Source organism: Myotis nattereri, assembly GCF_964212035.1.
Source record: "Myotis nattereri genome assembly, chromosome: 1".
In the NCBI taxonomy this organism is placed as follows: Eukaryota; Metazoa; Chordata; class Mammalia; order Chiroptera; family Vespertilionidae; genus Myotis; species Myotis nattereri.
In genome coordinates, this window is record NC_138075.1 from 127,627,697 (window position 1) to 127,649,977 (window position 22,281).

At 36.8% G+C, this 22,281-nt stretch overlaps 2 protein-coding genes across 2 annotated transcripts in view; one reads left to right on the forward strand and one right to left on the reverse strand.

The window, feature by feature from the left end:
* DCLRE1C (DNA cross-link repair 1C) overlaps positions 1 to 8,655 on the forward strand; it is a 55,857-nt gene extending 47,202 nt beyond the window's left edge. Inside the window, exon 14 of the mRNA XM_081096555.1 lies at positions 6,457 to 8,655. Within this exon, the coding sequence (XP_080952681.1) occupies positions 6,457 to 7,358 (902 nt within the window). The 3' untranslated portion in view covers positions 7,359 to 8,655. The remainder of the gene's footprint in view (positions 1 to 6,456) is intronic.
* A 3,632-nt stretch (positions 8,656 to 12,287) lies between these two features.
* On the reverse strand, positions 12,288 to 18,890 carry SUV39H2 (SUV39H2 histone lysine methyltransferase). The gene is made up of 4 exons (XM_081096562.1): positions 18,222 to 18,890; positions 16,073 to 16,219; positions 14,387 to 14,516; positions 12,288 to 13,550 (listed from the first exon to the last, which is right to left on the reverse strand). Exons 1-4 carry the CDS (start codon positions 18,885 to 18,887, stop codon positions 13,444 to 13,446), a joined length of 1,050 nt encoding a protein of 349 aa, XP_080952688.1. The 5' UTR covers positions 18,888 to 18,890; the 3' UTR covers positions 12,288 to 13,443.
* Positions 18,891 to 22,281: the final 3,391 nt, after the last annotated feature.

Consider the following 22,281-nt stretch of genomic DNA (forward strand, 5'->3'; position numbering starts at 1 on the left):
CATGATGCTGGTATAGAAAGAGATCCTGAAGACCATGAAACTACAACTTAGCGATGATACAAAAAGATAGATTTGGCATAGTAGTGGAAGAAAGCTAAAACGTGTAATCCATGGCTTAAAATAAAACCGTGCTGCCCAGCCAGTGTGGCTCAATGGTTGAGCTTCAACTTATGAACCAGAAGGTTACAGTTTGATTCCAGGTCAGGGCACATGCCTGGGTTTCAGGCTCAGTTCCCAGTAGGGGATGTGCAGAAGGTAGCAGATCAATGATTCTCTCTCATCATCAATGTTTCTATCTCCCTCTCCCTCTCTGAAGTCAATAAAAATATTTTCAAAAAATTAAAGGAGGAACCAAGCTGGCGGCATAGGTAATGTCTGTACTTGCTGCCTCCCACAACCATATCAAAATTACAACTAAAATACAGAACAACTATCATCCAGAACCATGGGAAAGCTGGCTGAGTGGAAGTACTACAACTAGAGAGGTAAAGAAGAAAGCACATTGAGATTGGTAGGTGTGGAGACGCGGAACAGGCTGATCCAGCTCCCAGGTGTGCCACTTTTTTAATTGGGAGGGAGATCGCCTCTGTGGAGGCTGCCTGGAGGAACAAGGGATCCCAGCCCAACACCAGCCCCCCAGCCCAGGGTTCCAGAGCTCAGGAAAGAAGTCCCTAAGGGCAGTAAGAACTATGGGCTGTAAAAACCAGTGTGGATTGGGTCTGAGTGACACACAGGCTGCTAGAGACCCAGCTGCTCCTCTTAAAAGGCTGGCACCACAAACTGAATTTACAGCTCCCGCTTGCTCTGAGCTCCAGTGCCAGGTGAGGCTCTTGGGGACCCAGACAGATACAGGGAGAAACTAGACTGTCTGGCATCGGGGCAGGAACATGGGGGTGGCTTTCTTCCAGACGGAGGTGCTCGCAGCCGTCATTGTTCCCATGCTGGGACTTCCCCTGTGCAGGGCTGACTGGCAGACATTTCTGTTCGCTCCACCCTGGAGATTCACTGAGACCCCGCACCACGCAATTTACAACCCCACCCAAGCTGTGCATAGCAGCTTTTGCATATGAATGGCCTTTCCTTTCTCAGCCTAAAATCTGTCAAGCTGCAGCTGGGTCAGGGAGCCCCAAAGCTATCAATAAAAGGCCCAAGACCAGCACCAGCACCAGCACCAGCCTGCCCTGCTTCACAGCTGGGCCTCATCTGGGCACTTCCAAACCCGATACAAAGAGGAGGAATCTGCAGATCTCTCTGTAGCTCCTGCTGGGTGGCCCCAGGCAATGCTGACTTTGCACCTCCCTGGAGACCCAAGAGCCAATGTACCCGGTGGTCAGTGTGAGACCACACCAGATTACAACTCTTCACATCTATAAGCGACACACTCAAGGGGCAGAATCAGTGAGCACCAATGCCCCACTGAAGCAAGTCTTGCTCCATAAGGCTGTCTCCTGCACAGCAGCTCTCCCACTGTAGTTGCAGCTGGTCCCCACAGCCAGTTGGCCTAGAGGTCAGTTCCTCCCACTGACACCAACAACAATCAAGTCTCAACTACAACAACACTGTGCACACAGCCCACAAAGGGGTGCACCAAGAGTGTCCACCTCAGGTGATTGGGGAAGCTGAGCCACTGGGACCTATAGGACACCTACTTCACAAGGCCACTCTATCAACTGAAGGAGACTTAGCAGCTACACAATAGATAGAAACAAGCACAGGGAAGCAGCCAAAATTCAGAGACAGAGAAACATGTCACAAATGAAAGAAATGGAAGAAAGCAAACTACTGGATATAGAGTTCAAAACCACCGTTATAAGGTTACTCAAGAATCTTCTAGAAACCTCTGAGGAACTTAGTGAGACCTTCAAGGATCTTAGTGAGAATGCCAAAAAAAATGATAAAGGACCAATCAGAAATTAAGCATACACTGAATGAAATAAAGAATAACATACAGGGATTCAACAGTAGACTAGAGGATCCCAAGAATCAAGTCAATGATTTGAAATACGAGGAAACAAAAAACACCCAACAAGAAAAAAGAATCGAAAAATATGAAGATAGTGTAAGGAGCCCCTGGGACAACTTCAAGCGTACCAACATTCAAATTATGAGGGTGCCAGAAGAAGAGAGAGAGCAAGATATTGAAAACTTATTTGAAGAATTAATGACAGAAAACTTCCCCTACCTGGTGAAAGAAATAGACTTACAAATGCAGGAAGCACAGAGAACCCCATACAAGAGGAATCCAAAGAGGACCACACCAAGACACATCATAATTAAAATGCCAAGGGCAAAAGACAAAGAGAGAATCTTAAAAGCAACAAGACAAAAATAGTTACTTACCTACATGGGAATACCCATACAACTGTCAGCTTATTTCTCAACAGAAACTTTGCAGACCAGAAAGGAGTGGCAAGGAATATTCAAAGTGATGAATAGCAAGAACCTACAACCAAGAATACTCTACCCAGTAAAGCTATCATTTAGAATTGAAGGTCAGATAAAGAGCTTCACAGACAAGAAAAAGCTAAAGGAGTTCATCACCACCAAGCCAGTATTATATGAAATTATATGAAGGGTGTTCTCAAAGAAGAGGAAGAAGAAAAAGTAAAGATAAAAAATTATAAACAACAAAGTGACAACAAATACATATCAACAAGTGAATCTAAATATCAAATGAATAAAAAATCTGATTAACAGAATAAACTGGTGAATGGAATAGAATCAGGGGCATGGAAACAGAACAGACTGACAATTCTCAGAGGGAAAGGGGTGTGGGGGGGGTGTGGGAAGAGATTAGACAAAGATCTTATATTCATGTATGCAGTTTTATGGACACAGACAATAGGGTGGCAAGGGCCTGGTGTGGTGTGGGAACCGGGTAGTGGGGAGCTATGGTGGGGAGGAGAGGGGGGGAAGAGGGACATTGGTAATAATCTCAACAATAAAGATTAAAATTTAAAAAATTTTAAAATCCATGCCTTGTAGACTGATGATTCCATATACCATAGGTAGACAACTCAGTCACCTTAAGTCCTTTAGAAAAGAAGGATAAAGGAGAACCAAGATGGCGGCATAGGTTAATGCAGGAGTTTGCTGCCTTGAACAACTACTTCAAAAGTGAAACTAAAAAACGGAACGGACATCACCCAGAACCACAGGAACGCTGGCTGAGTGGAAGTCCTACAACTAGGAGGAAAGAGAAACGCATACGGACACTCAGAGGAGGCGCAGTGCTGAAGTCAAATTCTGAGGTGCGGAGTGTGCGGATCGGGCTGGCGGCGGAGGGCACGGTTGGTGTTTTCAATCGGGAGGGAGTCGCAGACTCTGAGCTCCAGATACAGGCGAGTCTTTAGGGACCCAGACTCAAACGGGAGATGCAGGACTGTCTGGCTTCGGTCAGAGCGAGTGCAGCTTTCTCTCCGAGGTTTGCAGCGGGTGCTGGGACTCAGAGAGGCAGAGCCCCTGGGGACAGGACTGAGAGCCGCCATAACTGCTCTCTCCGGCCCACCCTATTGATCCTGTTCGACCCGCCCCGCCCAAGCCCTGCACAGAGGCATTTGCTGGATAGCCTCAGGCAAAGGCTAGATTAGCACCTCCCTAGAGGACAGAAGTTCTCTCACTGCAGACACAGCTGATTCTCACAGCCACTTGGCCGGGACGTCAAACCCTCCCTGGTATTAGCTACAACAATCAAGATTTAACTATAAGACTGCGCACAAAGACCACTAGGGGGTGCACCAAGGAAGCATAACAAAATGCGGAGACAAAGAAACACGACAAAATTGTCAATGGAAGATATAGAGTTCAGAACCACACTTTTAAGGTCTCTCAAGAACTGTTTAGAAGCCGTCGATAAACTTAATGAGATCTACAAGAAAACTAATGAGACCCTCGATGTTATATTGGGGAACCAACTAGAAATTAAGCATACACGGACTGAAATAACGAATATTATACAGACTCCCGACAGCAGACCAGAGGAGCGCAAGAATCAAGTCAATGATTTGAAATGCGAGGAAGCAAAAAACACCCAACCAGAAAAGCAAAATGAAAAAAGAATCCAAAAATGCGAGGATAGTGTAAGGAGCCTCTGGGACAGCTTCAAGCGTACCAACATCAGAATTATAGGGGTGCCAGAAGATGAGAGAGAGCAAGATATTGAAAACCTATTTGAAGAAATAATAACAGAAAACTTCCCTCACCTGGTGAAAGAAATGGACTTACAGGTCCAAAAAACGCGGAGAACCCCAAAGAAAAGGAATCCAAAGAGGACCACACCAAGGCACATCATAATTAAAATGCCAAGAGCAAAAGATAAAGAGAGAATCTTAAAAACAGCAAGAGAAAGAAACTCAGTTACCTACAAGGGAATACCCATACGACTGTCAGCTGATTTCTCAACAGAAACTATGCAGGCCAGAAGGGAGTGGCAAGAAATATTCAAAGTGATGAATACCAAGAACCTACAACCAAGATTACTTTATCCAGCAAAGCTATCATTCAGAATAGAAGGTCAGATAAAGAGCTTCACAGATAAGGAAAAGCTAAAGGAGTTCATCACCACCAAACCAGGATTATATGAAATGCTGAAAGGTATCCTTTAAGAAGAGGAAGAAAAAGGTAAAGATACAAATTATGAACAACAAATATGCATCTATCAACAAGTGAATCTAAGAATCAAGTGAATAAATAATCTGATGAACAGAATGAACTGTTGATTATAATAGAATCAGGGACATAGGAAGGGAATGGACTGACTATTCTTGGGGGGGAAAGGGGTGTGGGAGATGCGGGAAGAGACTGGACAAAAATCGTGCACCTATGGATGAGGACTGTGGGTGGGGTGTGAGGGCGGAGGGTGGGGCGGGAACTGGGAGGAGGGGAGTTATGGGGGGGGAAAAAGAGGAACAAATGTAATCTGAACAATAAAGATTTAATTAAAAAAAGAAAAGAAGGATAAGATAAATAGTTGCTTGTTTAAACAATTTTTAATCAGAACACAGGACTTTAGGAATTGGGTTTGATACCTGGCTCTCTGCCTATCTATTTTATTTTTAAAAGATTTTTAAGGAGAGAGGGAGAGAAAGAGAGAGGAACATTAATCAACTGCCTCCTGCACGCCCCCTAGTAGGGATTGAGCCTGCAACCTGGGTATTAGCCTTGACTGGGAATCAACTGGCAACCTTTTGTTGATTGGGATGATGCCCAACCAACTGAGCCACACTGGCTCACCTGTTTCTTAACCTATGCATATTCACATACCTTCTCTGGGCCTAGCTCCTCATTGGTAAAATGAGAGCTGGATGACAATCTCTGTGACCCATCTTTTTAGTGGCTTTGCAAACTGTAGTTTTTAGCTATATCCTTTATCACTAGGAAAATAGTTATATTTTTAAGTAGTAGGTAGTTATAAGTTAACACCAGATTCAGCACTAGAACAAAAAAATACTCTCATGACCGTACATGTGGTTTATTTAGTATTTTGGTTAAAGTTGATCAAATCTGTGTGTTCCCCCTAGTACAGCGGTGGCCAACCTTTCGGAGCTCTGGTTGGTGACCACTGCCCTAGTATATATCACAGCCTTGTGAACTAGGCAGCTCTGGTTGCTATAACAAGATGTTTACTGCTCAGAGTTCTGTCCAAGATCAAGGTTCTGGCAGATTCAGTTCTTGGTGAGATGCCTCTTCCTGGCCTGTAGACAGATGCCTTCTCACTGTGTGCTCACAGGTCTTTCCTTTGTACATGGGCATTGAGAAATCTGTCTGACTCTTTCACAAGGATACTAATCCTATCGTTTGGGTCCATCCTCAGGAGCTCATCTAAACTTAATTATCATCCTACCTCTAATACCATCACATTGGGGGTTAGAGCTTCAAATTATGACTTTTGGGAGAACACATTCAGCTCATAACAAGCACAAAGTAGGTATCAATAAAATGTTTATAGCAGGAAAACTTTAGAAAATAATGAATTGTTGTCATTATATTAAATCAGCCAACTTGAGCATCTAGTATTTATAAACCTCTCTTCTAGTGTGAGTGTTTCACTAACCTGGCTGATGATTAGAATCAGCTGTGGAACTTAAAAAAAAAAAAAAAGCAAAAATCAAATGATTGGGTCCTCCCTTAAAGAATTCAATAGGTCTGGAATGAGATATAGGAAGCTGTGTTTTTCAAAGTTCTCCAGATGATGATCAACCAGGTTTGAAAGCCACTAATATAGGTATTGTGACCTTAATTTGGGGAACACAGGTCTATATTCTCAATTCACTATCTGACTTTATAAGCTGAAGAGTGGTAAATTGTTCAGAATATCCCAAGAATAAGGGGCCTTTTAATTGCCCTTGGAAGAGTAAACTCCCAATTATTTGCAATTCCATGAATTGAAAACATAGCTAAATGTTACAAATTGGCATTCTGTGTTTCTTCTAAACCCTTTTTGTTTTGTCCCCCCAGAGGAGGAGGAGGAGGAGGAGGAAAATGACCTCTTTGATGATCCTCTGCCGGTACCTTTAAGGCACAAAGTTCCAAACCAGCAAACTCATCACCCTGAGGTATTTCCAATGACTGTAGTATCACAAAACCAGCCTGAAAACCTGAGACAAAGCACAGGATGCATCAAAGCAGAGAGCATGAAAACCTCTCTTTGGGCAAACTTTATAGACTGTGAAGAATCCAACAGTGAAAGTGAAGAAGAATTACCAATCCCAGCCTCAGGTCAAGGAGATCCGAGCCCTCCACACCAGCAAAAGACTGATGTGGAAGTACCACAGTGGGACGTATTCTTTAAAAGAAATGACGACGACACAGACTGCGGTTTGGAAAACTTCCCTTCCTCCACAGAGGCAGGGGGTTCTCAGTCACCAAAGCTTTTCAGTGACTCTGATGGCGAGTCAACTCACATCTCTTCTCAGAATTCCTCTCAGTCTACACACATCTCAGAACAAGGAAGTCAAGGCTGGGACAGCCAGTCTGACACTGTTTTGTTATCTTCCCAAGAGAGAAACAGGGGGGATAGTACTTCCTTGAATAAAGGTAGCTACAGACCAAGAGTCAAAGAGAATCTTCCTGGCTCTCAGATGGAACAAAATGTACTTTGCCCAAAGAATACTTACTCTGAAGATGTAAATGTAGTTTCTAGTGCTGGAGAACCAACCACTGTAAGCATACCTCAAGAAAGAAAGTTGCTAACTCTTAGCACCAATGCAGATTCACAGAGCTCCTCTGATTTTGAAATTCCTGCAACTCCAGAAGCTGAGCTACCTAAACAAGAGCATTTACAGTATTTATATGAGAAGCTGGCAACAGGTGAAAGCATAGTTCTTAAAAAAAGAAAAAGCTCACTCTTAGATACTTAAGAATTCATTCTAGAGCCACCACTGAAAAAAACCTATATATACAAAGAAGTAATAGTCAAAATTTTAATAAGTCAAAATGCTCATATAACCTAAAGGAAGGCAATAAGAAGAAACAGGAACAAAAAATAGAGGGGGGAAAAACATAAGATGTGGGAGGACTAAATCCAAACAGATAAATAATTAAAATGGTCTAAACCAGGGGTGGGCAAACTTTTTTACTTGAGGGCCACAATGGGTTCTTAAACTGGACCGGAGGGCCGCAACAAAAGCATGGATGGAGTGTTTGTGTGAACTAATATAAATTCAAAGTAAACATCATTACATAAAAGGGTACGGTCTTTTTTTTGAATAGTTTTATTCATTTCAAACGGGCCGGATCCGGCCCGCGGGCCGTAGTTTGCCCACGCCTGGTCTAAACACACCAATGAAAAGATAGGAAAAAATAAAAAATAACCCAAGTATATGCTGTCTATAAGCAACTCACTTCACATGATATAGGTTGGTTAAAAGTAAAAGGATGAAAGATATACCATGTAAACACTACTCAATAGACAGGTGGAGTGACTATAAAAGGTGCAGTTCACCAAGATACAATTTTAAATGTGTATGTACTTAACAACAAATATGCAGGCATACCTTGGAGCTATTGCAGGTTAGTTCCAGACCACTGCAACAAAGCAAGTCACATGATATTTCTGGTTTCCTAATGTACATAAAAGTTATGTTTTCATTAAACCGTGACCTATTATGTAATAGCATTATGTCTAAAAAAACAAAAACCAGCATACCTTACTTTAAAAATACTTTATTGCTAAAAAAAAAAAAAAAAATGCTAACTATTGTCCGAGCCTTCAAGTTGTAACCCTTTTACTGGTGGAGGGTCTTGCCTTGACGTTAATGAGCATGCACTATTTAAGTGCAATAATATGAGGTATGCCTGTACAAAGGAGAAGCAACTGAAAGGAGAGACAAACCAATGCACAATTATAGCTGGGACTTAAGCATTCCTTTCACAGTAACAATTAGCTTACAGAAAATCAGCAAGGATAGAGAAGACATGAATAGCACCTATCCATCAAGTGGATTCAATTGATACTCAATCCAACAATAGAATACATGCTTTTCAAGAATATATGGGACACTCACCAAGATAGATCATATCCTGGGTCATAGGAATACTTAAAATTGAAAGAATAAACTTAGCTATTATTATAAACTGATGGTTATAGGAAAATTCAGCCCTGATCTTACCTCAAAAGATGTGACACCACTTAAAACAATTAAATACCAAAAGTATATACGTGTGTTCTGTGAGTCATTCAACTTTTCTAAAGTCCACCAATAGGATATGCTTTTGCAGTTACATCTGTATTTAATAACATTTTAATTAACATTAATAAGCACTTTGGTATGCTGACATTTTGTAGATTAGGGCAGCAAAAGCAGAGATTTCACTTAAAACTAGTTTAAGTAGAGTCTCTAAAACAATTTGCAGATCAGTTACACTAACAATGACACACATTGTCACCGCGCTGCAAGATAAACAGATCAACAGTAAGTATTGGGTCCACCAGACTAATTAGGGTTACAAGACTTGAGTCAGTGGGAGAGGAAATAAACTGAGTGCTCAGAGGAAGCAAGGCTGAGAGGACCCACGAAGCCAGCCCTCTCATTTCTCCAGAAGGGTATGTGTTAGGGCAGTGATGGCGAACCTATGACACGCGTGTCAGAGGTGACATGCGAACTCATTTTTTTGGTTGATTTTTCTTTGTTAAATGGCATTTAAATATATAAAATAAATATCAAAAATATAAATCTCTGTTTTACTATGGTTGCAAATATCAAAAAATTTCTATATGTGACACGGCACCAGAGTTAAGTTAGGGTTTTTCAAAATGCTGACACGCTAAGCTCAAAAGGTTCACCATCACTGTGTTAGAAGGGCAGATTTGCCCGTCCATTTACATGGGGGAAAAAACTGCACAGTGACTTCACATTTCAGTTAAACTGGCACAAGAGGAGGGATGAGGGGAAGAAACTGATGTGGTTAAGGGATAGGGCTAAGGGCCTGGTCATTTCTGATTGGTCTTTAAGGAAATGTTGGGTCACGATTTTAGAGAAGTGTCTATTCTAAATTATTCAGCAGTAAATTTTATTAATATGTATGCCCATGGGGAGTGGTCTGAGCACAGTAAGAAACCTGAGGCAAAGGAAGTAAGAAAGATACAAGGGGTTTTAAGGGATCACTGAACCCATTTTTTCTAGCTTGGCTGCTGCTCTAAGCTTTGGATGAAATACATTCTACAGACTTATATGAGGGGCAGCATTAGAGTCACTGTAAGTCATTTCATTTTGTCCACCTCCCATCTGACTACTGTTTCCTAAATTCCAAGTGAGTATAAAGTCTCTGGAAAGAACCAATGAGGATTGCAAATCATTGGTTGAATATCTGGTCATAATTATAATAGGTCCATTACTGAAACCCAGAGGCTTCATATTTTATTTATAGCTCTAAAAATTAGTTATAATTCATTCTCATAAATCATGCAATCAAATATACACATTTGTATATGCTGACACTTAAAGACTTCATCTTAATAGTGTAGCTTGTGATCCAAGAGGGGAGGGGGTGTTCAAAACATGCCTGTAAACATTATTCTGAATATATTCTTAGTCAGCATTTTAAAATCGCACCATCCATGTAATAGTATATACTGCCAAATTTTTATTGTTTTATATGTGAGTCTGGCATAATAAATGCCGAATAAATGAATTTAAGGACTAAGAGCACTAGAACAGTTTTGATCAAAATACTTGTAGTGATCACAAAAGATGTTAAAGTACAGCTTTATACAGTTGATCCTTGAACATGGGACCCCCAAGTTCAAACCTGTGTTGCTCAAGGGTCACTGTATAAACCTGTAATTTAAACATCAGTACAGGTTTATATACTGTACTTAAGGTACAGAATAATTACAGCTAATACATGTGGTGCTTACTCTGTGATAATGCTTAATTCTTTCACACACTGTGTATTAATCCTTTAATCCTCACAACACCCTTTGAAGTATGGAAATACATTCATTATTCCTATTCACAGATGAGGAGGCTGAGGCACAGAGAGGCTGGTTTACATAGCTAGTAAAGGTTGAAGCCAGGACTCAAATACAGGCAATTCAGGCCCCAGAGTCCATGCTCTTAATCACTATGCAATAAGGCCCCTCAAAAAGAGAATAACAGTGAACAGGATTATTTATAGTGACTACTTGATTTTTTACTCCAAGAACTATAAAGTACTAGAAAGGCAAAAAAGTTTCAAAATGCCAAGATACGTCACAGAAGAAATCCAGTGGAGCCCCATTTGCCTTAGAGATGAATCCAAGGCTTAGAAGTTTGTCTAAACTCATAGTAGAAATTGATTTTTTTTAAGAAAGTATGCCTGAAGATGTTAATTAAATATAGGTATAGTTTACTGGGTGATCTTGGGGATGTTAATATTACTTAATCAGTCTAAACCTACTTCCTTTGGTGTACTATAGGGGTGACAACACCAAACTCATAGATTTATGAGTACATAGTATAAAGGCCTAAGACTTGCTCAAGGAATATTTCTTAGCTCTAATTCTAAAATTCCTTTGCAGTTTTAGGCAGTATTTAATGAAACTAGTTTAAATACCTGGTGATAATAATGCTCAAACAATTTTGAGAAATATCCATTCACATTATGCTAAGTGTAAAATTATACTTTAATATCCAAATGCACGAACCATGACAACGATAAACTTTTTAAAAAGAAATCTAACATTGAAAGGAATGGTATATAAACCTTTGGTTAACCTCAACAGCAGGTAGTCAGGAATACATCAGTATTTTTCTATCCTTTTTGTAGCCTGGGAAAGACGGTAAAATATTCAGAAACAAAGCTAACCCATGATAAATAGAAAATCAAATGTCTACATTTATTTGCTAAAGAAAAACTATTGAAATATAAGAAAAATAAGTGCTGTATAGATTTTGCATATATGGAAAAATCCTGAGATTACCAATTGTGTATCACAATCTTCATATGCAGAAACCGAAAACAATGGTATTAATAGTACTTCTACAGTGGATTAACTGACAGTTTAAACTTGATCTAAATACTACCACTGAATATTTGCTTTATATTGAGAGAAAAAATTATGACAACTTAGGAAACTAATGTAAAGAAGCTAAATGTTGATTTTTCTACTAAAGTTCAGCTTTTTAATAACGTAAGGGTAACACAGGTAATTAAAATCTCAAAGGCCCATTAAATTTCTATTAATAACAATACAGTTGACTGAAAATAGCCATTTTCCTTTTGCCCTCCTGTTTTATATTTTTAACACAAAAAGACAAGATTAAGTAGGCAATGAAACAGACTTTTAAAAAATGAAAATCACATCTTTAAACTTACCAATTATAATTCAAAGAATGCTTGGCCAAGGGGAACAACCTGTAAAATCAATGATGCTCTCTCAACACTGATACCATGTCAGTATTTTTTTTTCACACCTTCTGCAAATTTTGGTTAGCAAATATACTCTGAGGTTCTAAACATGTAAACAATTTACCCTGTATTATGAAAGAGCAAAGTCATAATAACAATATAATAATGAAAAGTAGCTTTTCCCAAAAAAGAGGTTAGGGATTAAGAAGATATTTTAAATACAAATATTTTTTTAAAAAAGAAAATATTTGAAATGCTGCATTCTTGAAGTCAGTTCAATTTTACTAAAGCTTATTTTAGGCCATTAAAGCCTAGGGCAATGAGCTTAGAAATACCGAGAGCTAGACTTACTTGCTGCCTTTACTTTTATGTTGAACACCATGATTAGAAAACCCAGAATCACAAAGAAAACCCAGATTAGAAAACCCAGAATCAGAAAGAGATGAAAACATAGTTTTGAGGTTTTACTATTCAGGAAAATAAACAAAACCAACAATGAATATATTCCATTTCAGTCTTCACAGTTCAAGTAATAAATGGTCTCATAATTCAGGCACACACTTTGGCCAAGCCAAGTTTAGCTTTGTCACATTTTAAAAACTCACATATAAAATAGGTATCAGTTCAAAATATAGATTACTTTTAAAGAAGAGCTTGCAGGAAATATAAAAATAGTTAAATTTGGTAGAAAGGAAATGTTCAAAACAGCCTGATACTTAGAAAGTGTATGTTGATGTTATATTAAGTACAGCTGCTCTCAGGAGTATCTTGTTTTACTGTTTGGACCAGAAGTACTCACATGAATCTCCAATTCATGTCTTTGAAAAGGACCCTGAAAGCACCCCATTTCCCGTGTCTGATACTCCAACAAAAACCTCCTGGTCCCAGTGCTGTGTCATTTCCAAGAGGCATTAATGGTCAACTATTCTAGAATTTTAGAGCTTTTGGGAGATTTTTATTTTATAGGATTGTGGTTCAAACATATACCCTTCAAATAATGGTCTAAATTGCTTCAAAATATGAAATAAAGCTGTAATTAACTTTTTTCACATTTAATTTTAGACCTTAAATTTCAGTATCATTAAGATATCAATGTTTTAATGAAAGAAGTAGAAAACAGGGTATAATTCAGTATCACCTATTTGTCTCCAATACAAGTACAATATTTATAGTAATAAATAGGTAAACAAGAATGACAACATAATAACAAAAATAGAACTTTACTAGTTCTCTAAATTCAAGGTATATGGCAAATTGAATGTTTGATCTTAGCGATCGTGACATTATCAGTTTAACACTTAAACACCGAAGAAGGCATTTCTCTGTTCACACAGACTTCTTAAGTATGTATATGCTGACCTGTAGTAGTTTTCCTTTCTTGTTTGGTATCTAACCACTAATTAGGTATATTTCAAATTGGTCTATGTGGCCTTGTGTTCCTCTCTTCAGAAGCATCAATGATGCATTTTGGCCAATAGTTTGAAACAGGAATTGTAAATTAACATAGAATATAATCTTCATAATATGAAAAGAGTCCCAAATATTTATTTTTAAAAATGTTAACATTAGAAAAAAACAAAACTACATTTATCCTCAGCTCTATTTCCTGAAAATTCAGTTGAGGTAACCTCTGCAAGTCACAGCTCCACATTTGCACACAGTTCTGACTCTCTTTTTGGCTGGGCCGTAGTCAATAGAGTCTGAAGATATATCTCCAGAACCTGAATATGTAGAGAAAGAAATACAGGAGAAAGATAGTTAAGACAATTCAGAATGAGTTTCAAATTTTCAGCGTTAAATAAATGTGAATATTCAGAGAAAAATCATTATGAATTGTCTTGAAAGGATGGTATAGGCTAATAAGAGGTAAAGTTTATGTTATTAGTTCATATTTATGAGAATTGATTTCTGAAATGATGAAACTTTCTGGGAAAATCCAATACACAATTATTCATTTTCATACATTATTTAAGAGCCATAAATAAAATCAAGTAGTAACAATATGTAAAAGCCATCATGCTTAGAAAAACAATGGAAAGAAATCACTTATAGTATCACAATAAAGTAAATAGAACTAAATGTTCTTTTAAAAAGCCAAATTCCAGTAGGAATGGAATAAGTTCATGTGTGATTTAAATCAATTTTCAAATCTTTCAATTTTCTTTACTAAGAATATCCATCTCAAAAAACAAAAGAAAAAGAAAAAAAATTCATCTCTTAGTAAAGATTCAGAAATGTAGGCTTACAATTTTTTAAATACGAGTAGTACTGAGAAAGGATGTTAAAATAAGTAGGCTTCCATAATGGAAATTCTGAAAAAAGCAGTTGGCAATGTGATGTAGAAGATATAACATTACTCAGCTCATGGTCAGGCAGACCTGGATTCCAGTGTTAGCTGGCAGGTTAGCTTTGAGACCTTGAGTAAAAAGACAAACTTACAGCCTCAATGTTTTCATCTTTAATATTGGTTCAGATGATCTAGTCTTTTCCTATTCTTGAACAGATTCTTCATACTAAAACAACTGAACACCAACAAAACTGTACTTGAAAATCATACCTTTCATTTGATAATCAAAAGTGAGCTCTTCTCCAGCATTTATGGTTCTCGTGGAAAATAATGCTATTCGGGGAAGACGAGTATCGAGGTTATCAATGAAAACATTGAACACCTGAAGATTTGGGTCACACTAAAAAAGAATGTTAGAACCCATTTAAGTAAAAATTACGTGAATGAACTCTTCTACATCCATATAAAATTTTTTGTTGCCCAGAGTATTTGCTTTTTTAAGATGTCCTGGAAATTGATTATTTAGAGGTCTCTGAGATAGGAATATGTAAAAATACTGTTTTCAAACTTATAGAAAATTTCAGACATACATTAAACTAGAGAAAATAATATAAGTCCACATGAATACACTATGCAGCTTCAAAAATTATCAACATTTTTGCAATCTTGTTTCATCTATTCCTGACTTTTTAATTTTTCTGGAAAATGTTACTGCAAATCCCAGATAACATTATCAGTTCACCTGTTAATATCTCACTCAGTAAGGCATATTTAAAGAATTGGAACAACTGCATTTACTAAATCAAGTCAGTACTGTAGAACTCAAATTTCATATTGCATGGGGTTTCATTACTTAAACTCTTGCTTGGAATTGTTTGATTATATTGAGAACTCTACACTAAATTCTGGAATATGTAATATTCGAGATATGGAGTATCTCAAATTTATTATTAAGAACAAAATTAAAGTAAAAATTTAAGTCAGAAAAGAAGGGAGTCAGAAGGTCTCTGGCATTTCATTATTAGTCATAAATTAGCTTCTTGGTGTAAAATCCATCAAAAGTTTAACACGGTCTACTTCCTTATATGGTCAGCTATATAACTTACTCTCTGAGATACATTTCCTTGCAATCTATAAAATGGATAAGACAATCTCACAAGACTAATACTTAAGAATACTAACTTAGCCCTAACCGGTTTTGCTCAGTGGATAGAGCGTCAGCCTGCGGACTCAAGGGTCCCAGGTTCGATTCCAGTCAAGGTCATGTACCTTGGTTGCAGGCACATCCCCAGTAGGGGGTGTGCAGGAGGCAGCTGATGGATGTTTCTCTCTCATCGATGTTTCTAACTCTCTATCCCTCTCCCTTCCTCTCTGTAAAAAAAATCAATAAAATATATTTTTTAAAAAATCAATAAAATATATTTTAAAAAATAAAAATCATCGTTCTCTCCTTAAAAAAAAATACTAACTTATAATTTAGAAAACTAGCCCTAAATACTATTTCAACACTCTACAAATTTGTAAATCTTATAAAAATGTTAATGTTTACATTTTAAGAGAATACAACTATCTTTAGTAATATATCCAAAAATTTAGCATTAACCTCTATATAATTGTATGTGTTTCTTACACTTTCTACTTCCTACCTTTTAACTCCTCTGCTCATTAATTTCCTCCTCTATGAGGATAATAACTATCTTATAAAGTTGTTGGAAAGTTTGAGTAAAGTAACATATGTAAAGACTTGCAAAATGCATGGTATTTGCATTCTGAATTTTCCAAATGAATTTTTCTAATACAGTGATAATCCCATGCCTTAATAGAAGAAGCCCTTGTACTAAAATACTTTGGAAATATTAAAAGGGTCTGTGGTTCAAAGTTAATTATTCTCTCAACTATGGAAAACCATTAAACACAGTACTAATTAGTTCTGTCTATACTTTCCGTATTTCTTACACTGTGATTCACAAAATGAGACACATTTCCATATCGAGCTGCATCCACTGTGAATTCATCAGATTCATAATCCAGATCAAAGAGATATGTGATTCCTTTGTTGTCATATAACTGCCCCCGTCTTTCAGCTTCTTCACTTGTGATTACCTAAAAATTAAAAAACTATATTATATAGATACTGCTGAAGTGAAGAAACTCTCATCCATAAATCTATTAATTAACATAGTAGTGTCTACAACGTTTAAAAATAAAGTGTCATCAAAATATACATTCACACAAATGACTCTAGAAGAGCTAGACAAAAGGCAGGAAAACAAAGGGAGTAGAAATGATGGTACAAAGAATTATGACTGTTTAAATAGGAATTAGGACCATTTAACAATGAAGCTGAAACCATGTACTACTTTCATTCTAATCTATTGAGATGTTCAAAAACCGACATAACTATAGCTCTTTGTAGGATATAACAGAATGCAAAGCACTAAGTTTACAAGTGTATGTGCTCTAAAGGGATATTTTTCCTATAACTAATCTGTGTGCAGTTACAAAGGGAAATTTATTAAAAATATAGGAGAGAAGGTATGTTAAATTTGCAGTCAATTGTATAGAAAGTTTCATTTTTTAAGAATAGGTTGTTTTTATGAAATTCGGCAGCTCAAAACAATCACTTACAGTTCTGCTCTTAAGAACACAGCTTTACTACATGCTCAGCTTAAGAAACAAAATATGTCATCCCTTCAGTGGTCAGCAAACTGTCGCTCATGAGCCACATGCGGCTCTTTGGCCCCATTGAGTGTGGCTCTTCCACAAAATACCGACTTCTGCGCATGGGCTACAAAGTTACAATCGCACTGTACGTGCGTGCCCGGACGTGGTATTTTGTGGAAGAGCCACACTCAAGGGGCCAAAGAGCCGCATGTGGCTCGCGAGCCGCAGTTTGAGGACCACTGCCCTAGCTGGTTGCTCAATGGTTAGTTAGAACGTTGGCCCACGGAATGAAGGGTGGTGGGTTTGATTCTGGCCAAGGGCATGTATCTTGGTTGCAGGCTCTATCCCCGGTCAGGTCAGCATGTGTGAGGGAGGCAACCAATCGATGTATCTCTCACATCGATGTATCTCTCTCTCAGTCTCTCTCCCTCCCTCCCACTCTCTCTCAAAATCAATGAAATTAAGTACCATGCCCAAGGTCACACAGTAGTAAAGAAGAGTCAGGATTCAAAACCAAGGCTCAAAAAAAAAAAAAGTCTGTGGTGATATATAGTGTCAACCAAATTTAGCTGCTGTGCTTATTAAGCCAAAAAAAGAGAATAATTGAATTATAAAAGATTTAGTATCCTAAATAGTGATTTATAATAATCTGACATTGTCTAAAAATATGAAAATCAATATAGGGATCCAACTTAATCTCAAAATCAGGTGATCCAATTCCAAACAACTTTTAAAATATCAGATTTGACAGCCCAGATATGCAGTCATACTCGTATTTTTCTAGTCACAGCTTAACCCACCATTCAGTTTGAGGAAGTGTAGCAGTGGTGAAGTGCACTGATTTTAAAGCAAGGTACTTAATTTCTCTGTGCCTCAGTTTCCTTGCCTGTAACAATGGAGATGATACCACTACCTCAGAGTTGAGAGAATTAATGTGTTACTATATAGGGTGCTTAGAATAGTAAGTGGCACATGGGAAATAATACTTCTGCATATATACACATTATATGTATAAAATAAATTTATTATTTGGTCAAATGAATGCAGTAAATTATAACTTAAAAGTTTCAAAGTCAGCATGTATTTAGATCTCATTTTCTTCTTAGAAATTAGTGTAAAAATAGTTGTCATATTTTAAACTTTACAAATGTCACTTACATTGACAAATGTCAAATACATATAAATGGGTATTTGTTGAAAGATGACTGTATTTCATTTGTCAATGTACATATATATTTTTGTTTATTCAAGTTTATATTTATAACTATGCTAGTGATCCAATTCCAAACAACTGTGGACCCTTCTTTTAAATGTAAAATTTCTGCATATTTGCAAATGATATCAAAATTTATCAAATATTTGTTCCTGAGATAAAAAGGAAACTTTTTAAAAGTTTAAACCGTTCACACACATTATTTGCTGTGTGATAAGTTGAACGTACCTCTCCAACATATTCCATGACAAAACTCATTCTTTTAATCTTCACAAGGGTTTTTACACCCCAGCCACAGCCATTGCTAGTTCGAAAGATGCAAAGTGAATACTGTGTGCCTTTCTGTACAATCCTATTGGGACAATCGGGTCCACACTGGCATCTTGAGTTGCATTCATAAATAGGGGTACCAGGTGGGATTTTAATTTGCTGGTTTTTATTATAAGCCAAAAGAACTCCAGCTTCAGCAGGACAACATTTCTCAAAGAAGCAATCTGTGCATGAACAACCAAAGGTAGCTTCATTTACTAAGCTGATTCCAGGAGTAGGTTTGTATTCATTAATGTAGTAGAAGTCTGAAGGTGGGCCCTCTAAGTCAACAGTATTTTCAACAAAAATCATTCCTGTATGATTTTTTCTTCTGTTGAGTTCATCTTGCCATCTTTGCAGAGCTATCCTTTGTTTAGCCTTCTTTACAATGTATTCAGCAATGGCAGGTTTCAAAGCTTTGTTATTGTCTAGAGTTATTGCTTTGCCTTTCTTTACCTGAGATAAATAATTATGCTTGTCATTAGAGAATTGCTGAAGTAGTAACGGGCACTTGAGATTTTGCAAAGGTTCCCAAGTATTTGTAGAATCTGGCCATCCTTTCCATTTTACAAGATAATATTCCATATCCTTAAAATACAAAAGAAAACACAAATCAGATTATGTCAGTCCCAATTATTTAAAGTAACTTAATATTGGAAAGAGTAAGGTATGCCCTAGCTGGTTTGGCTCAGTGGATAGAGCGTCGGCCTGCTGACTGAAGGGTCCCAGGTTCGATTCCAGTCAAGGGCACATGCACTGATTGCGGGCTCGATCCCCAGAAGGGGGCGTGCAGGAGGCAGCCGATCAATGATTCTCTGTCATCATTGATGTTTCTATCTCTCTCCCTCTCCCTTCCTCTCTAAAATCAATAAAAATATATTAAAAAAAGAGTAAGGTATCCATTATTATTTTATTTAAAGTTCAGAATATATAATCACAGATTTCTAGCAATTGATGTACAGATAATAAAAATAAAACTATTTTTCTGTATATTACATAAAATCTTTATAGAATTTATATGTGGCAGAATATGCTTGACCATAGGCAAAAGAATTGCACCTACAGAAAAAGTACAGAAATTCATTAATATTTTACCAAATGGTGATTAAATGAAACAAAAACTATTCATCCTTATCATGCAAATGGCTAGTCCCCAAACTAACCTAGATTAGAGGCTTACTTGGCCAGCACATATATAGGTATCCTCTAAAATCTGTAACTTAATATTTTACATTAGATACGAGGCAAGTTTTTTTTCCTCAATGTCATGGGCACATAAAGCCTAGATGTTCTAAAGATACACTTTCCAATAGTCATTAGCCACACACAGCTACTGAGAACCTGAAATGTGACTAAGTCCAAATTGAGTTGTGCTTAAGTGTAATACACACTGAATTTCAGACTTAGCACACAAAAATGTAAAACATTTTTTAACTTTTTAAAAATATTGATTACTCATTGAAATATTTTGGATTTACTGGATTAAATATATTATTGAAGGCAATTTCACTTGTTTCCTTTTGTTTAATGTGGTTACTAGAAAATTTAAAATTACACGTATGTAGGCCAAATTATATTTCTATTGGACAGTATGATTCCAGAGAATTCTTACCTTCGATTCAATCATGACTAGATTAGGTAGCAGACATTCAAACTACCAACGATCAAATATTTTGATTTATCCCTCAGACTACTGTTGACCACCATGGTACCTGGAATCTTGCCTCCCTGTCCCAGTGACCTATGTTTTCTTCCCTTAAATTTGGATGGTCAAGTGTGTATAAATAAAAAAATTCTGAAGTCTCTCAACTTTTTTCTTTGTCGTCTGGAGTAACCAACATATATCTATGTGACATCAGGTAAAATGCCTTCTAAAACATAAAAGTTATTAAACTGCATTGTATAGTTTTTAATTACAGTATTTTAATTCATAGATATTGATAAAAACTTAATTGGGCTACATTTATTTTTCCCTGAGACTTTTTAATAAAGTTTTTATTATAAAGTAAGGATACCCATGAAACTGTTTTATGATTCATAATTTAATAATGCCAAATAACCTCGAAGGAAATGTGGTATTAGACATTAAGGAGGCACGAATCGGGGGCTGAGGAGCACTGAGGCAGCTTTGAAGGAGTAAGTCACCTAGGTAGTGAGTGCACTTATTTTCTCCCCACTGTTTTCATCTCAATGTTTTATTATATTTCTATTCAATAAACAGTAATGCTTGTGAATTAAAATAACTTTGCTTCTTTAAAAAAATGGTCAAAATGCTTTCTGTTTAAAAAAAATGGTTAAATTATGGTGTGAGGATATGCACAAAACTGTACTTCCATAGATATCTATAATGTGATTCCAGAAAGAAAAAAAAAAAAGGCCTAGACATATATTTGTTATCAATCTGGTTCACTAAAATGTAACATGGATTTCTCCCTCCAATTAGGTAACTTCTAAAATTTGGGATTATTGTTAGCAGGCATATGCTCAGCAACAATGAGACCCACTTGGCAGTATCTAACATCTATTTCCCTTAATTATTAAAGTTTTAACTTTTCTGATTCCAGAACAAAGCAATACAACCTTGCTTGTTTTCTTTTCCTATTACAGCTTTTCCTACTATAGCCCTGGGTTGTGCCAAAAGTTGCCAGCAAACAGTGAAAGAAACAGAAACACTGGCTTCAAATCAGATGATCAAGCTAAATTTATCATTCAACAAAATTAAAAACACCATAACACTGAAGTATGCTTCCAAAACAATGCGTAACTTGCATTTTTAATGCCTAAGCTTTGTATTTAGTAACACTGGTACCTACTTAATTTATGAATAGTAAAGATGCTTATAAAATATTGTCATACTAGTGTCTTTGACAATAGTATATCAGTAGTATGCAATTTCTACTTTGTAGACTTTTGATTTTTATATGCATATTTTTTTAATCCCAAAAATATATTTCCATTTTGAAAACTAACTTTAACAGAAAAAAGACCAGTTTGACCTAACAAATTCAATTAATTCAATACCTTAATATTTCAAATAAAAGCAAAAAAGTTTATGTCTGATATATCAGTATCTTATTCATTCTGATATACAATCAACTCTTGATTAACCACAGAAATGAAATACAGTCATAATAATGATCTATAAATTACTCCTGTATAATTTGAATTGCATCATATGAATTTTTTCTTAAAGACATTTCCACTCAATTATGTTTGTTGTAGGTTAAATTCATTCAAATATTTGCTCGGCTGGTGTGGCTCACTGGTTGAGCATTGACCTATGAACCAGGAGGTCACAGTTCAATTCCCGATCAGAGCATATGCCTCTGTTGTGGCACGATTCCTGGTGAGGGGTGTTCCGGATGCAGCTGATCAATGATTCTCTCTCATCATTGATGTTTCTTTCTATCTCTCTCTCTCTCCCTTCCTCTCTGAAATCAATAAAAATGTATTTTTAAAAAATTCATTCAAATATTTTAGTATCTATAATAATTAGTATGTGAAAACTTGGTCACTAGAGGGTGTGATGAAATGTAAGGTAATACTAACTTCAGGAGTAAAATATCATTGGTAAAAGAAGGCAATAATATGTAAAATAAGTAATAATAATGCAAAACAGTACAATTTTAACCACAAAATAAAAAAGACAATATATACCACTAGAACAGAAAGAGGGAAATTAATATAGGTCAATCAGAAAAGGGCACAGAGGAAGTAGAACAAACTTCACTGTGAAAGACTAATAGGATTTGTTGTGTAGGGAACAGGGCAGGCAGGCTGAAAAACATAAGCAGAAGCCTAAAATTAAGATTTGCATGAAGTATCCTGAAAACATGAAGAGATGAATTTGGCTGGTTTTTACATTCAGATATTAGAGAGACAGATAAAACTGTAATGGCAAGGCAATAGAAAATTTAACATAGCCTTGGACACTTAAGGCATTTGAACTTTTATTATAGGCTAATGTTCTTTATAATTC

What these genes read in the sequence shown, in the direction of transcription:
- SUV39H2 (XM_081096562.1), bottom strand. Translation starts at nt 18,887, where the DNA reads ATGGAATATTATCTTGTAAAATGGAAAGGATGGCCAGATTCTACAAAT. An exon ending in CTCATTTTGTGAATCACAGT is followed by an intron (nt 14,517 to 16,072) that starts GTAAGAAATACG and finishes ATTCTTTTTTAG; the next exon opens with TGTGACCCAAATCTTCAGGT. An exon ending in TTTTGATTATCAAATGAAAG is followed by an intron (nt 13,551 to 14,386) that starts GTATGATTTTCA and finishes CTACATATTCAG; the next exon opens with GTTCTGGAGATATATCTTCA.